Consider the following 15373-nt stretch of genomic DNA (forward strand, 5'->3'; position numbering starts at 1 on the left):
TTGATAATGAAATAGTTTTTTCTCTTTTTGATACATTAATTTTATAGTCATGGGACTAGATGTTGATCGTCCGACAACATCAACATTGTAACATTAACTTATAGGATGACCTTAGTCTCCACCCCCAATGACTGGCGAGGGGTCTCATCAGTCGCCACTTTATTTGGACTCCACTCCACTTATCAACAGCTGTTAGGTCACTTGGCCGAGCCCGCAAAAAAAACTGGTACTTAATTGGAAACTTTAATAAATAGTTTCCCAATAAAAATACTCGATTCAAATATTTTTCTACAAGTGCTGTAATACCAATAAAATACAAATAATACTTCGTAATACTTACTACTTCCAATAACAGTAATAATTAATCAAATTATTATAAATTGTTCCGAAGTTAGCACCAAGTAAACAAGATGTTAAAATAACTTATTACGGCAATAAAGATCTGTTCCGCAGCGTTTAATTAAAGCATGAATGAGAGTTTACGAAATACAGTTATTACTTGGAGGTTACTAAACATTATATTTTGTCGGCCCATGTGGACGTGTAGCAGTTTAAAAGTTGTCACAAACTGCCAGTTTTGAATTAATTTAAAAATAACTGTTTACTGTCTTGTGGCGTAGTTTTAGTTGGCTTACGTCTCGGATTCGAATCGTGTCTTGGCCAGTGGTATTAGGTTTTTCTTCTCAATATCGGCTCGGAGTGTGAAGTTAGTGCCCGATATGGCGATAGGCTCGCCTGTAATAAGGGATCACATAATGGAGCGCAACACACATAACGCAAATTGGGTGTCTTACTTGTACTACTGCCTTCTGTTTAGGGATAAAGGCGTTATGCGTGTTTGGTTTGTTTGTTTGTAAGAATTCATCCCTGTTCCTAGTGGCTGAGCAGTAAGAGTGGCAATGCCATCAGTCGACCCACTTACTCGTTTACCGAACTATGCTATACTTTTTTTTAGCTACGTTACTGTTTCATGACTGTATTGTATTGAATACTGATTTCTTAGGTTTACGCCAAAGCTAGACATTGTAATAAAACTATTTTTCGCGGTTTTTTATATTATCATTTCTCCCAACGTTCCGAAAACTTTGTAGCCTTCATAGTCACGAGGAGGGCTGATGATATATTACCTGAGCAGGAAAATTAAAAACTTGCTTTAGGGGCGCTATTTTTCTTTTCGGTAGGTCCACTTACGCCGGTATTCACTCACTTTTCACGATTTCAAAATATTTTTTTAATAAAACCCTAGCCGCTTCCGATGCAGGAACCGACAAAAACTATTTATAATGCCCACGTTGAAACCCAAAGTATGAGGCCCACTCCGCACACACTCCAATTAAATATGATGTATGCGTTTTCTAACTCCTTTAGATAATGGAACTATATAAGTAGTCTTTCCATAAATTTATACGTCAAAGCCGTACCGTCAAAACTTTGACAAGCTAAACAAACAACTGGCTTCGTTGCAGACATCCATTAGCATGGAAAAGCGTTCCTTATTACCTATTCACTTTGTGCAAATGATTTGAATTTCATGCGAAAATTTGTTTTGTTCCATCTTTATCGTTCCATAATTGTGTCGCTACAGTATTTAATATGGTTTTTGAACTGAGGGACTTTTTATAAAGAAGCTTTTTTGTGATTACAAAATCTCCATGAAAACATGTTTAATACATAATAACATTAAAATAAAAAAATATATTAAGATTTTAATATCAAATAATGAGAAACTCAAGGAAGCACATGACGAATTTAATTATTGTATAGAAAAACTCCATTGAATACAAATATGGATACCTAATCAATTTTATAACATTCTATAAATATTTGTACCATGACAAGCCAACATATCTTAAAATTCTGCAGCTTAAAACAACCTTAACATATAGAAACAAAATTGAAAAAACTTTTAAATTAAGTTTATTGTCTTCTTTTGTTAAATCAAGACCAATTTATAGTTTTGTAATATCGAAAGCAATATAGAAATACAAATGTATTTTATTGATGTAATTATGGTATCTGAACGACGTTTCTCAAGTTTTCGATATGATACAGATTTAAGTAGATTTACAATCGAATGATTTTAAAAAACTCAATATTCAAAAAATTATTTAGTTGCAGACAAATAATACAATTTTGTTCAATCAAGATATAAGATTACAAAAAAAAACAGATCTAAAAATTTTAATCTAAATTCAACCAATCTGTATAGCAATAAAAATGCTGTACGACTAATATACAAAAATAAAATAAAAGAGACTATAGTCTTTTCTTTAGATCTTATCATACATTCTCTAGTTTGCTGTTGGTATGAATCCACCCGGAAAACAACCACCGTGCACAAAGTTAGTGTGTCGCATTCCGAGATCACCCTGTATATCCAATTTCAAGCCAATTGGTATAATTATGACGATTGGCATGAGATAACCAGCTCTTCTCAGTCGACACTCTATCTGGACTTCACTTCAAATAACATCAGGCGCAGTGGGGTCAAGTAAAAAAAATCAATGGTCTCAAGCGGTACGATCACAATATGTTTCACATTATTCCTTATATTCACGCAAGGTAGATAGGTAACTTTAATTCCATCCACTAGGCACGTTTCTACAGAAAAATCGCTTTTAAAACATCCTTAAATAAAATCAAAAACAAGAAATATCGTAAAATTAATACGTTTGCGAACGTGGGGCACGTGAGGGTTTCAAGGGATTAGGCCGTCTGAGAGCCCAGCGAGCCGTGACCGGCAGCTAAACGAGATTTAATGAGTTCACCAAAAATTTTAACAATCTGTCCACTGGCCGTTAAGGGTTTCTTCGTATACTTGTGTTTAAGGATTTGCAGACACGTGTATAGTTTGGGCAGATTATAAGAGTTAGTTTTCCGATGTATTTAATTATATTTACTTACAATATCTTGTCAGATCTCCTAATCTTTTCTATCGATGGTAATCGTAAGTGCTATTAGTAATATATAATTTATATCCGCCGGGATAGCGACCACCATGCACAAGGTGTTAAATCCCGCCATAGTGGCCTACGAAGTGTGTCGCGTTCCGGGATCAGCCTGTGCATATTCAGTATCAACAGGCCAGTATAATTGTGTTGACTGCCGAGGGGTAATCATCTCACGTCAGCCGACACCCTATGTGTAACCCCACTCTACTTACATACCATCAAGTGCAGTGGAGTAACTTTGCAGTGTCCGTTAAGAAAAAGTTTTGGTAGTATACATACATACATAACATCACGCATTTATCCCCGAAGGGGTATGCAGAGGCGCAACTAGGGCACCCACTTTTCGCCTAGTATGTTCCGTCCCATGATGTGACAGGGGGCGAGCCTATCGCCATATCGGGCACAAATTCCAGACACCGGGCTGATACTGAGCAGAAAAACCTAAATATCACTTTGCCCGACCCGGGATTCGAACCCAGGACCTCAGAGCGCTATTGTACCGGACATGCAATACAACTACGCCACCGAGGCAGTTTTGGTAGTATCTACTTCCTATTGACTGAATTAGTTCATTACATTTTGTATTCGGTGTAACTTCGGTGTATTGTCGACTCGAATCCCTAATGTACGATAGTGTTCAGAAAGTTACAATTCATCACATACTATTGTTAATATGATCAAACAGAATCTGGATACAGCACTACTGCTCACTTAAATATAATACGATTGAAGTTACTAGTTTGCTTTATATAAGAGTCAATCAGAGCCTATAATAATAAACGTAACAGTAAGCATTAATAACTCAAACTATACCTTACGGATTTCTAGAAAGTCGTAAAGCAAATAGTAATAATATTAGACAACAATAAAGAATGTCCAAGTAGAAAAAAGATTTTCGATGTTCTCTAAAATATTGCGACGTTTCTTTAAAAGATAAAATAAAGTTTCCCTGTTGCGTGTGCTCTGGACAACAGATGTCGGACGAAACTTTTTCATCCCTTCAAACAGTTATTAAACAAGTTCCAACTTTCATAATTTCAATCTGCCGAGTTTAAGTGCACGAGGTGAACTGGCAGTCAGTCATTTTCACTTCGCTCGAACATTCTTTTTAATATTATTTTGTGTTAATATTTTGATCCTTTCGCGAACTTGTGCTATGGAATATTGATAAAAAATACTTTATACAAGTCTGCCTGTAACTCCGAGGGAGTAAACCTGCCTATTTACTAATAACAAATAAACCTTATTTATAATTGCCCCTTTCCTTCCAATTTTTTTTATTTTGTGGCAATTTGTTGTAATCTTTGTATTAAACTGTGGATAACGCTGTGGATGGTATATTATGTAAACTTTGTTGTGCAACTGTTTGTCATCCCAAAATAAATAAATATTATTATACTAAAAATATTTGAGTGGCTGATACAGGCTTTGAGTATAGATCCTTATTCATTTTACAACCAAGCTCTCCATTTCCAGATATGTATCACGATCTCTATCGTCGACGAACGCAATAGAAGCTGTACCTCTATAAATTAACACGTAAAAAAACTTTGTGATGATATTGTGCACACGGAAGAGAATGATTGAAGAATTTCATATAGAAGAGCGCAGCAAAAAATAAAGTTAGGTATATGTCGCCGCAGCACTGGTGAATTTCCGGAGCGATAGTGGCGCCATCTATTATTACATCGAGGAAGTATTAGAAAAGGAGGGAGGTCGACTGTTGCCAATATAAGGACCGGCCGAACGACGAGTGCTCAGTCTTGTACGAGTGTTGGTTGAGTCTGGTTGGAGTCTTGTACGACTCTAGTAGTAGTCTTCAGTAGTCTTGTTTCACGCTCGAACCGAGCACATTGTGTATTCCGCTGGTGTTGCTATGCAGTAAATTGTTATTGAAGTAAAGAAGTGTTTCAATAACTGTCTAAATAAATATAGACCGGTGAAACTTTACCGGTCATGTAAAAAAATAACCAAGTAAACAGTTTCACTCCGACATATATTATATGTTACAAATATATAGGATCTGACGTGAGAATTTCGACCACCGAACGACTACTAGTAATAAATTAATAACCTGGATATAGATAAAAAAGCGAACTCAGTCCTGAACTTCGGGTTGCCAGTGGCTTCAATTCGTTTGGAATTGTTAGTGTTTAATACATCTATGTGAGACCTAAGTATCTTCAGTTTATATAATTCACAAAGCATTGGAGCTCATGTAAACGATATTTTCTTAAACAAAAATTCCACTGTGTACTTTACCGAAATAAATAAAATTGCCTATTTACGACATTCGAGTACACGCTTTATATATCAAATAACCAAATGGTTAAACGGTATCTTCGTGTACGTAGAAATATCTTCTAAAACTTTCGCATTTATATTTATTTATTATTTATTTATTATCAAACTAATACTACTTACAGGGTCATTACCCCAATGCTGTAGTATCGACAATCTATTTACATGTGTATATATATAATAGTTATTTTGTTTTATAACATATTATCAATATTGCTATCCTTGTGAATTCACTCAGAGGACAATTAAATTGATCAGTTTCAATTGCAATGAAGTTGAGAGTGCGAAGCGCGCGCGTCAGAGGTGCTTCTTTTAATAAGTTGGCACTGGCGCGCGGGATCGCCAACAACGCAGGTTTATATATTATCTATATAGAAAGATTATATTTTTTATATCTTGATGTATAAAGCTTTCTTGTTTATCAAACTAATACCACCGCAATAACCCTGAGCCGTATCCAATGTTTTAATGTTTGTATACACTTATGTTTGCCGAAATGCGAAACCTAATCCAGGGAATTACCCGCCCGGAAAATTATCGCTTACCGACCTTGGCCGCCTTGTTTACTCGCGCATTATTTGTTTAATAATGTTCAATCATTTTATTCTGAAACGATTGATATGTATTTGAAGAGCGTTTCTGACAAACATGGTTTTTGACCTCATGTATTTTATTACTTTTAAAATTTGAATCATGTTTTTACTATCCCTTGGTGTGTGTAATTAGTTTAATTATTAAAGCTAGTTGGTTTTTATAAGAATATGCTGAGTTGGGGTCGGTTTTGTGACGAGCAAGTTGATTGAAGTGTTTTTTTTAATTATTTTATTATCTTGCTTGTTACAAATATTTTTTTTTTTCATAAGAGGTGTTGCTACCGCCGTATCAGAGATACGGGGCCCCCAACCTTTAGGGGCCCCTCTTGGCTCATACCTAAATTAAAATAAGCAAGCGCCTAAAAGTTCGCACAGCCCTGAAGAGCCCAAACAAATTTTGATATAGGAGTCTTCCATGGCAAACTACGTCACTGTGTAGCACAATAGTACCTTAATATCTTAATATCAGCCCTGTATTATATACTGTCCCACTGTTGGGCACGGGCCTCCTCTACTACTGAGAGGAATTATAGGCCTTAGTCCACCACGCTGGCCTAGTGCGGATTGGTAGACCTCATACACCCTCGAAAATTCCTACAGGGAATTTCTCAGGAATGCAGGTTTTCCTCACGATGTTTTCCTTCACCGTTAAAGCAATCGATATTCACAAAGAATACACACAGTTTTTTTTATAAAAGTCAGATGTGTGTGTCTTTGGGATTTGGACCTGCGGACATTCGTCTCGGCAGTCCGTTCCACAACCAACTAGGCCATCGCCGCTTATTAGTAATTAGTACCTACATACTACCAAATCGGATCGCATAATATAATATTTAATTGTAACTGTTACAAAGCAATGGAAAATATTATTTGTTTTTACGTAATTTTGTTACATCTGGTACAATTATTTTAATGAAAATACTCCTTCATAATAAAGCTGCCACATTACTAATTATAATTTGATGAATAAATAGTAATACATATATTTATAACATATGCGTGAAAATGTCTTGAAATATTTGAAAAATTCAAGGGCTTCTATTCAATATAGGCGAAATTCTCGGTAAATGCCTAAGTTTGAGCAAGGCCAGACCTCACGGAGCTCAACTCGAATTGTCTTATAAGTTTAATTCCTTTACTTTCCATGGTATGTTGAAATGAATGCACATACTTTTGCTTACATGAGATAATTTACGTACCTAACTATTTGAATATTTACTTCATTACTTATTGCAGTTATTACTTTGAATTAAATTAGATTTCACATTGTTGTTAGAGCGAGACAAGTGGTAAGACATGTCGGAAACACTTTAGGCCATCGCGCCCTCGTTAAGGCGATTTACTAATGAAATTTGTCGCGTAGTCGCCGCCAATATTGTATGACGCGATGGACTAACAACCGTCGCTAATTATCTTTTCAAGAAACTTTGTATGTATTTATTTATTTTAATTATTATATATCAAGTCTTATGAAAAAGTATATATATACCTACCATAGAGATCTGTGGCAAAGGGTCTTTATAATTCGATTCCTGCCGACGATCCTTTCGTATTTTCTGTCATATCTTATTATCATTAGAACGATTTGTAGACTACATTTATGCCTATGTACTTATATTGTGTTGTGTCGGATTCCCTTTTGGAAAATTTCACCCTTGGCCACTGATAGATAATGAACAAACAGGGAGTATAAATGACGGTACTATCGCAAATGGCGATTTCTTCCAGACAACCTTTTGATGAAATTGGGTAACTAGGGACAAAACGAGCTGGCGGTCATTATAGAATAATAAAAAGGATTGGAAATTCAATAAATAATATTTGGCTTGATAAACATTTTAAAGTCTGAAACGAAAAAATAAGACACGAAATTACATTAATATTCCAAAAAATATATTACATTGTGTGTTCACCAGGCTATAATATATATACACATACTCACGCCTTCTACCCCCAAAGGGGTAGGGAGACGCGAAACAAGTTCACCCACTTTCCGCCGTGTGTATTTCGTCCCATGATGTGATAGAAGCGTGTCTATCTCCACATCGGACACAAATTTCAGACTCCTGATACTGAATAGAAAAACCTAGTTTCACTGACCACTTGGAGTCGAACCCAAGACTTCAGCACTAAAGTCGTACCACAATACACCTATGCCACCCAGGCAGTCATAATATATACCTATGTTTTACAATAAAAATGTGTTATCATGTTATATATGCATTTATATTATATGCATGTAGCAAAATTTTTCATACGTTATGTTTGCTTCCGGTTAGTCATAGGTTATGGTTAGTTATGTTTATAGCATCTTATAAAAAAAATAGTATGATATTTATAATTACTAAAACGTAAAATCCACAAAATGTTATAAACATACACGAAATTTGATTTATCACATTATACACCAAAAATTTACAACTTTATACATAAACGAACATAAAACTCGAATACTTTTTAATTGAAGCATTAAAATTTCAGTTATAACCGGCCTGGGGAGTACGTAGGAGGAATCTTCTTAGTTTTTTCATAAAAATATAATTATATTGTTAGCGCCTGTTTCACAACTTCCGAATGCTATTCGTTACATAAATAAGCCGACCAAATATAAAAGTCACACGCAAATCCATCCTCACAAAGAATGGTAATAACATGAGTATTATTTACATTAACTGTTTCATGATATAACTGTCAAATAAAAACTTCAAACTTATACAAACCCTAAGTAAATTTAAAACTATACTACTACTTAAGCTCTGAGGACACCTTTAAAAATATTATATAGTTCAAAATAAATAAATAAATATCCAAGGTAATTTGCGTACTTTTATACTACGATAGGGAATGTTTTCAATCTCAGTGGCCATATTGTGTATTGATATAGGTACGGATAAATACCACTTCGTGAGTTCTTAGCGTTAGTGGCTGTATTTCATTTAAATGTTATATTTTCCCGAAATTTCTTCTTTATGAACATAAGCCTAATCTATACTATTATATAAGACTGAAGAATTTGTATGTTTAAACGCGCTTATCTCAGGAACTACTGGTTCGAATTGAAAAAATATTTTAATCGGAAAGCCTATTTTGTTAGGATGGCTATAGGCAATATCATATCGTGCTATTATCAATAGAGGCAGAGCATCAATGGAAAATAATACAAAAACGGGGAAAATTATTCCTTTTGCGAACTTCCGTTGCGTCCGATCGCAGTAAAGTTACGCAACAGTCATGTACGTCGGAATTTTTCCTCTTAAAACGTTCTAAAAATATATTATAAAACAAAAGTCCCCGTCGCATCTGCCAGTCTGAACACGATAAACTCAAAAACTACCCAACGGATTTTGACTGATTAAGATAGTTTGAGACCCTGAGAATGACATGGCTGGTTTTTATCCCCGACAAATAGCTATCCCAGAAATACTTTATTAGCACGCAGGCGGGGCCGCAGTGAAAAGATAATATTTAATATTCGCTGAATAGTAGACTTAAAACCTTGATGTTATGTTTTATAAGGAATAAACAGCTTTGATCGCGGCTTCACCTCGGTTATTTTTATCTAGAATCAAATAGAGTGCGCCCTTTTCTGAATAACAATATATCACTGAGCCGCTATTACAAAGTTTTATGATATATTTGTTTCATAAATTGAATTATAGATATATATCACATAATTGCGTGTTTTTTTTTTCAAGAAACATTTACAATAATCCCGAAAAATAAATAAAGGGAGAAACAAGACTTGGTCTTTTCGAATTTTTAGGAACATAAATTTAAAATCTCAGTTTTCCGACATAAGTAAAAAGTAACATAGAAACGTAAAAGTAAGCTATCGATTTATTTTATCCATTAGGTTCATGGCTATACAAATGAATGGGATAATATTTTTTTACCAGCCGTTAAAAAAGAATTATCTCTAAATGCCTTGGAACATCAAAATCAAACGTCGCGGTGTTGGTTTAATAGCAAACGAGTGTTTAATTAGCCGAAGCGTAATAAAGTTAACTGAAAGTAATGGCCTCCATCTTGTTCTTTAGCTGATTTATATCTAGGGTCAGTCTATTAATGACTTACGCTATTGACCTTTAAATTAGGGTCATTTGTTTCAGTATCTTTTCATTCCATAATTAAAAGATAATTGAGAAGTGGATATTTTAAGTTTTGATTTAATGGACGCCGATTCAAAAAAATTATCTTCTATTTCTATTGTCATTTTTAAATTTTAGAACCCTGTACATGTAAGAGGAGGGGTACTTTGCTCAATAAAACCACCATCGTCATTCTGTTGTTCACCACTCAATTTTATTAAAGATTATTAACAATATGAAATTGACCCTTAAATTTCCCGAATCAAATAAAACTTATAAATTTTTACTTACGAACAGCAATAAAGTCAACTTTACGGATTTTATGAATACCACGCGGCAGAGATGTTCACTGGTCGAGCTCTGTCGATGCAATGCTCCCGATGACAGCAAGCAACCCTTTTATAGGTTGTAGTAAACAATTTTTATACGAGACTACCGCCGTATTTGCAAATAATTGTAAAAATTAGAATTTCTTCATGCGAGCTGTCAGACGGGAATCTTGCGCCGATATACAGTATAATCCGTTTATTATGACTCTGCCTATATTGACCAACCTCTTATTATGACGTGATTACACTACGAAGTTTGGTTTTCATATAAGATTCTTTATAAAAAAGTCGAATATAATGACTTCCCTTACAGTGACATGTCGCTTATTGTGACTCCTTTTTAATAAATTATGTCCGGTTATAATGACCGACATGATTCTTTACGCCTTCGGTAATGTTCGTTGATTCCCGACGACGTTCGGCACGTGGCTCGTTTTTGTTTTGAATCTCAGTGAGTAATTGACGCTTGAAGGTCACGCATTGTTTTTCGTTTGTCGTTTGTGTTTTTACAAGCTTTTAGTCATTGTATGTACATACGTACATATGTATGTATTGTGAAAGAAATGTCATCTCAACGCCGTAAAGCATTTACGATTGAGGAGAAAGGTGCAATAATATGCAGATTAGAAAATGGAGAATCAAACTCATCTCTCGCAAAGGAATTTGGCGTGGGTCATTCAACAATCTCAATGATTTTTAAAAACAAGAACCGCATTAAGCAATCGTTCAATTCAAATGTTTTGAAACCGAAGAGGCTTCGAAAATCGCGACAAGAAAATGTTGATGAAGCATTAATTCAGTGGTTTAAAATCATGAGAAACAAAAGAATTCCTATCAGCGGCCCTATGCTACAGGAGAAGGCAAATGTTTTTGCCGCGCGTTTTGGTATTCTTGACTTCAATTGTTCTGCAAGCTGGATCAGTCGTTTTAAAGTTCGACATAACATTGTGGCGGGAAAAATTGTCGGTGAATCTTCGTCTGTTGATCAAAATTCAACAACAAACTGGTTGACATCTGTGTGGCCGAATCTACGAAGACAATTTTCTGATGATGAGATATTTAATGCTGATGAAACAGGACTCTTTTACAAATTAATGCCGGACAAAACTTTAAAATTTAAAGGTGAGAATTGTAGTGGAGGCAAATTGTCGAAAGATAGAATAACTGTCATGGTAGCAGCTAATATGAGTGGCACAGAGAAAAAGAAATTGCTCATTATTGGAAAGTCACAAAAACCAAGATGTTTTAGCAGTGTCAAATCATTACCTGTCGATTATGCTAACAATCGTAGAGCTTGGATGACGTCAGAAATTTTTGAAAAATGGCTTCGAGATTGGGATCGTGATTTGATGAAGAAGAAGAAAAACATTTTATTACTGGTTGATAATTGCCCGGCACATCCAAATGTTACTGATTTAAAGTCTATAACACTTGCTTTCCTTCCGCCGAATACAACATCAGTACTACAGCCAATGGATCAGGGAATAATACGATCACTCAAAACGAATTTTAGAAAGAACCTTGTGCTTAAAATGATTAATTGTCTTGATGCTAATAAAAACAACTCTTCTACAAAAATAACAGTACTAGATGCAATTCTGATGGTTAATGATGCCTGGAATAAAATGTCACAAAGTACCATTCACAACTGTTTCAAACATGTAGGATTCATTGAAAGTCACGACGGTTTTCCTATTCAAATAGAACATGAATTTGATGAAGAAGATGACGTCCCTTTATCTTTGTGGGCACGAAACCTAAATTCAGATTCTTTAGCAGCACCAGAAATGTGGGAAGATTATGTTGATGTCGATAGAGCTCTCCTCACATCCGAAGAACTCACCGATGAAAATATCGTACAGAACATTAATGCTAAGGAACAACGCGAAAGTGATGGGGAAGAAGAAATCGAGGAAGAACCATTACCTACCGCAGAAGAGGCATTTAAAGCTGCAGAATTATTATCCCGATTTGTTCATAGCAACATTGAAAACGATAATTTGACCATAGCGATGTCTTCTATACACAATCGTATTAGAGACTGTTTTTACAATAAAATAAAAAAACAAAAGCAGACAAAAATTACAGATTACTTACATTAAAAAAATACAACTTTTATGTACATACATACATACATAGGTATGTACTTATTACGTGCAATTTTTATTTTATAAGTTACTATGTTTCTCTAGTACTTAAATACATGCATACTATTTACATAAAAATGTTTTTTTTTCACAAAACGCTTTGTATGACGTCCGCTTATTATGACGTGTTTGTCAATTCCTTTCGATGTCATTATAAACGGATTCGACTGTACATACATGAATGATAAGATCTCACGGAATAGCATATTTAAAGAACAAAATTTGCCACATGAAAACAATTTAACAGAATATCAGCTAACTCAAACTAAACCAATGATATTAAATCTCTACAGCGTACAACTAAATCTCTTGCGGTTTACAATTAGAACTCCAAACAAATTAAGTGGGTACATATTAAAACTAATTCCATTGCCCGAAACCAAAAGTCAGCAAACAATTTGCGACCGCAACAAAGCCCAGTCTGGAACTGTCTGAAAGTGATTTGGGTATTTTGTCGTTTGTTTTAGTAGCTTGAGATCTAGTTACTACGTCATTTTTGTCATATAAATGTCATTTTGTTTTAAAGTGGAAAATTAAATCATATTTCTCTAATAAAGTTTTATTTTGCCAGGTATGTCGCCTCTTTGCTCCGATAAAGCGATATCCTGGCCATTCAGATTATTTCAAAAAAGGCGGTTTTGATGTTTGTTGATCGAGAGACCAATATGTCAGGCACGTGTTAGTCTTTTTTTATTGCTTTGAGTTTCAACCAATTCCAATAAATTTCAACCAATTTCGAGATTACCCTGCGTATATCCGGTTCTAACAGGCCTGCATAATTGTGTCGACTGTCAAAGGGTAATCATCATTCATCAGTCGACATTCTATTGAACCCCACTCTACCAATCATCAGATGCAGTGGGGTCAGTTGGGGGATGTATACTTTCTAACTTTTGTGTTAATATGACAATATATTCAAATTGTTTTATTTTTATTAAATTTGTTGAATGTTTTGGATTATCTTACCGTAGTGAAATTAATCAAATTTTAATTAAAAGATTGTGGAGTACCATATCAATTCTATTTTCTAGAATGAGGAACAAATTATGATTGTTTTAAAGCTACTGGGGAGGAGAGGGGTGAGACAAGGGTGGCCGGAACCCAACCTAGAAAGGATCTCGCGCTTACGGGAGCCTGCAGTGGTAACTTTTTGTTGAAATCGACGAGCATTTTTTTTGCTCTGCCTAAAGAAAGTCTCTAGCTATGCCAATGGTCATTATATACAATAATCAATTTTATTCAGCACTAATACTACCCAAAATCCCATGAATTGTTCCACGAATGATACAAAATATTTTCAGCAAATACGACAACATTGAGCGCAAAATATGCTGTTGAGTAAAATGTTTTCGACGAAAATGCATTAACAGAACCCTTTGATAAGTGAACTACTGATGTTCAGATCAAAGAAAACCCTAAACCAGCCGATTAACTGTCGATAGTTTATATTTGTGTCAAGCAGAGATGATTGATTCTGTATTTATTCAAAGCATGTTAGATACCGGAGATTAAACAGTTAATTGTACGAACGGCGGGTAGATAAATATATGATGAAAAGATTTTTAAGGTCACTTAGTTTGTTGTTGACGGCTCAAGGGGATATTGAGAGAGGAAATTATTGCGTAGTTTGTTATATGGAAAACACTTAGCTCCAGCTAGATCTGTTTTAGTACAAGGTAAATATGTAGTATAAGGTAAAGGAACCTTTGAAGAACCGTTTCTTTTTAAAATCGTGACATGAAAAATGTTAAGATAAACCTTTGATTAAATTGCAAAACATTATTACATATTATAAATTTTAATAATAAAGCAACTAACAAAAAATTTTAGCAACTTTGTATACTACAGCACTAAAAACATAGATGAGGGACTTTACTAGGAACCGGCCTTACTTCCGTCACGCTACCTTAGATAACGTTAATTTGTAAACGGAGCTTATTACTCTGATGTTATTAACAGTAATGCTATATTACTGCGGAGAGATAACTGCAGTCATTAATTATGCAATCTGCTTGAAGTACGCCGGACTGACAATCTCAAAAAAATGAACGTAACGAAATAGTTTTTAAGAAATATTGTTACATTTTGTTTTGTTTAATCGGCTTCTTTTTAATACATTTATTTTATCAAATAATATAAAGACAAACAAAAAAATAGAGAAGACTTGTTATAATATTTCGTAAACACTATTTCGTTACATACATTTATTTTGAGAAATAGTCGTCTACCGTCGAGTAATTCAAGCTAGGTGCAGTAGTATTAAGGTAACTGTCCCATATTAAAAGAAGCTTCAGACAGATATTATTGATGCCTGACTATTTCTGTTATTAATAATCCAACTTGAAGTACTAACAGGCACCATTATCGAAAAATTAGACAATACCTAAATGTTGTTAAATTTCCTTCAAATTGTCTGACCGCAGCCAAATGCGCAATAACAACAAACTAAATTCATTTAACTTAACCTTGGTGCACAGTTTGGGGTAAAGCAGAGACTTAAGAAGTCTAAACTTTAATAAAATTGAAAGGTTTGACAAGGGTTCATACATGTTCGTAACATGAGGGTGCAAACTTCAAATGATGTGAATACCATCTTTAGGTTTAAGATAACATATTATACAAAACAGACTGAAGAGAATTATAAAATGAATATCAGTTTTCTGCAGATTTACATGATATTTTCTACGCGTTTCGGACTGAGCACCATAATTATTAGATTGGCGTTTATTTTTTGTAGGTCTGTACTAAAGATCTTTTCTGCGTATTTGGGCCAATCGTTAATTATCTCTGTTACAAACTTTTCACTTTCCATTTACATAGGAACTCAGTTCTCTGTAGATATCGATTAAATTTTATAGAAATAGGTGGTGCTCACAGTTTCGTGGTATATCTACATGCTAAATTTCACAAAAATCCATTCAAATGCAACTAAAGCAAAATACCAAACATCTTCATAAACGTTCG

The 15373-nt window shown here is 34.5% G+C and overlaps 1 protein-coding gene across 1 annotated transcript; it reads left to right on the forward strand.

Moving 5' to 3' along the window:
• The first annotated feature begins 10620 nt into the window (after positions 1–10620).
• LOC115451196 (tigger transposable element-derived protein 4-like) lies at positions 10621–12364 on the forward strand. Its single transcript, XM_030179435.2, has one exon. The coding sequence runs from the start codon at positions 10790–10792 to the stop codon at positions 12362–12364; it is 1575 nt and encodes a 524-aa protein (XP_030035295.2). The 5' UTR covers positions 10621–10789.
• The last annotated feature ends 3009 nt before the right edge of the window (positions 12365–15373 follow it).

This window comes from Manduca sexta, chromosome 20, assembly GCF_014839805.1.
Source record: "Manduca sexta isolate Smith_Timp_Sample1 chromosome 20, JHU_Msex_v1.0, whole genome shotgun sequence".
Lineage (NCBI taxonomy): Eukaryota > Metazoa > Arthropoda > Insecta > Lepidoptera > Sphingidae > Manduca > Manduca sexta.

Coding starts and splice junctions, on each gene's coding strand:
- LOC115451196 (XM_030179435.2), top strand. CDS start 10,790: ATGTACATACGTACATATGTATGTATTGTGAAAGAAATGTCATCTCAA.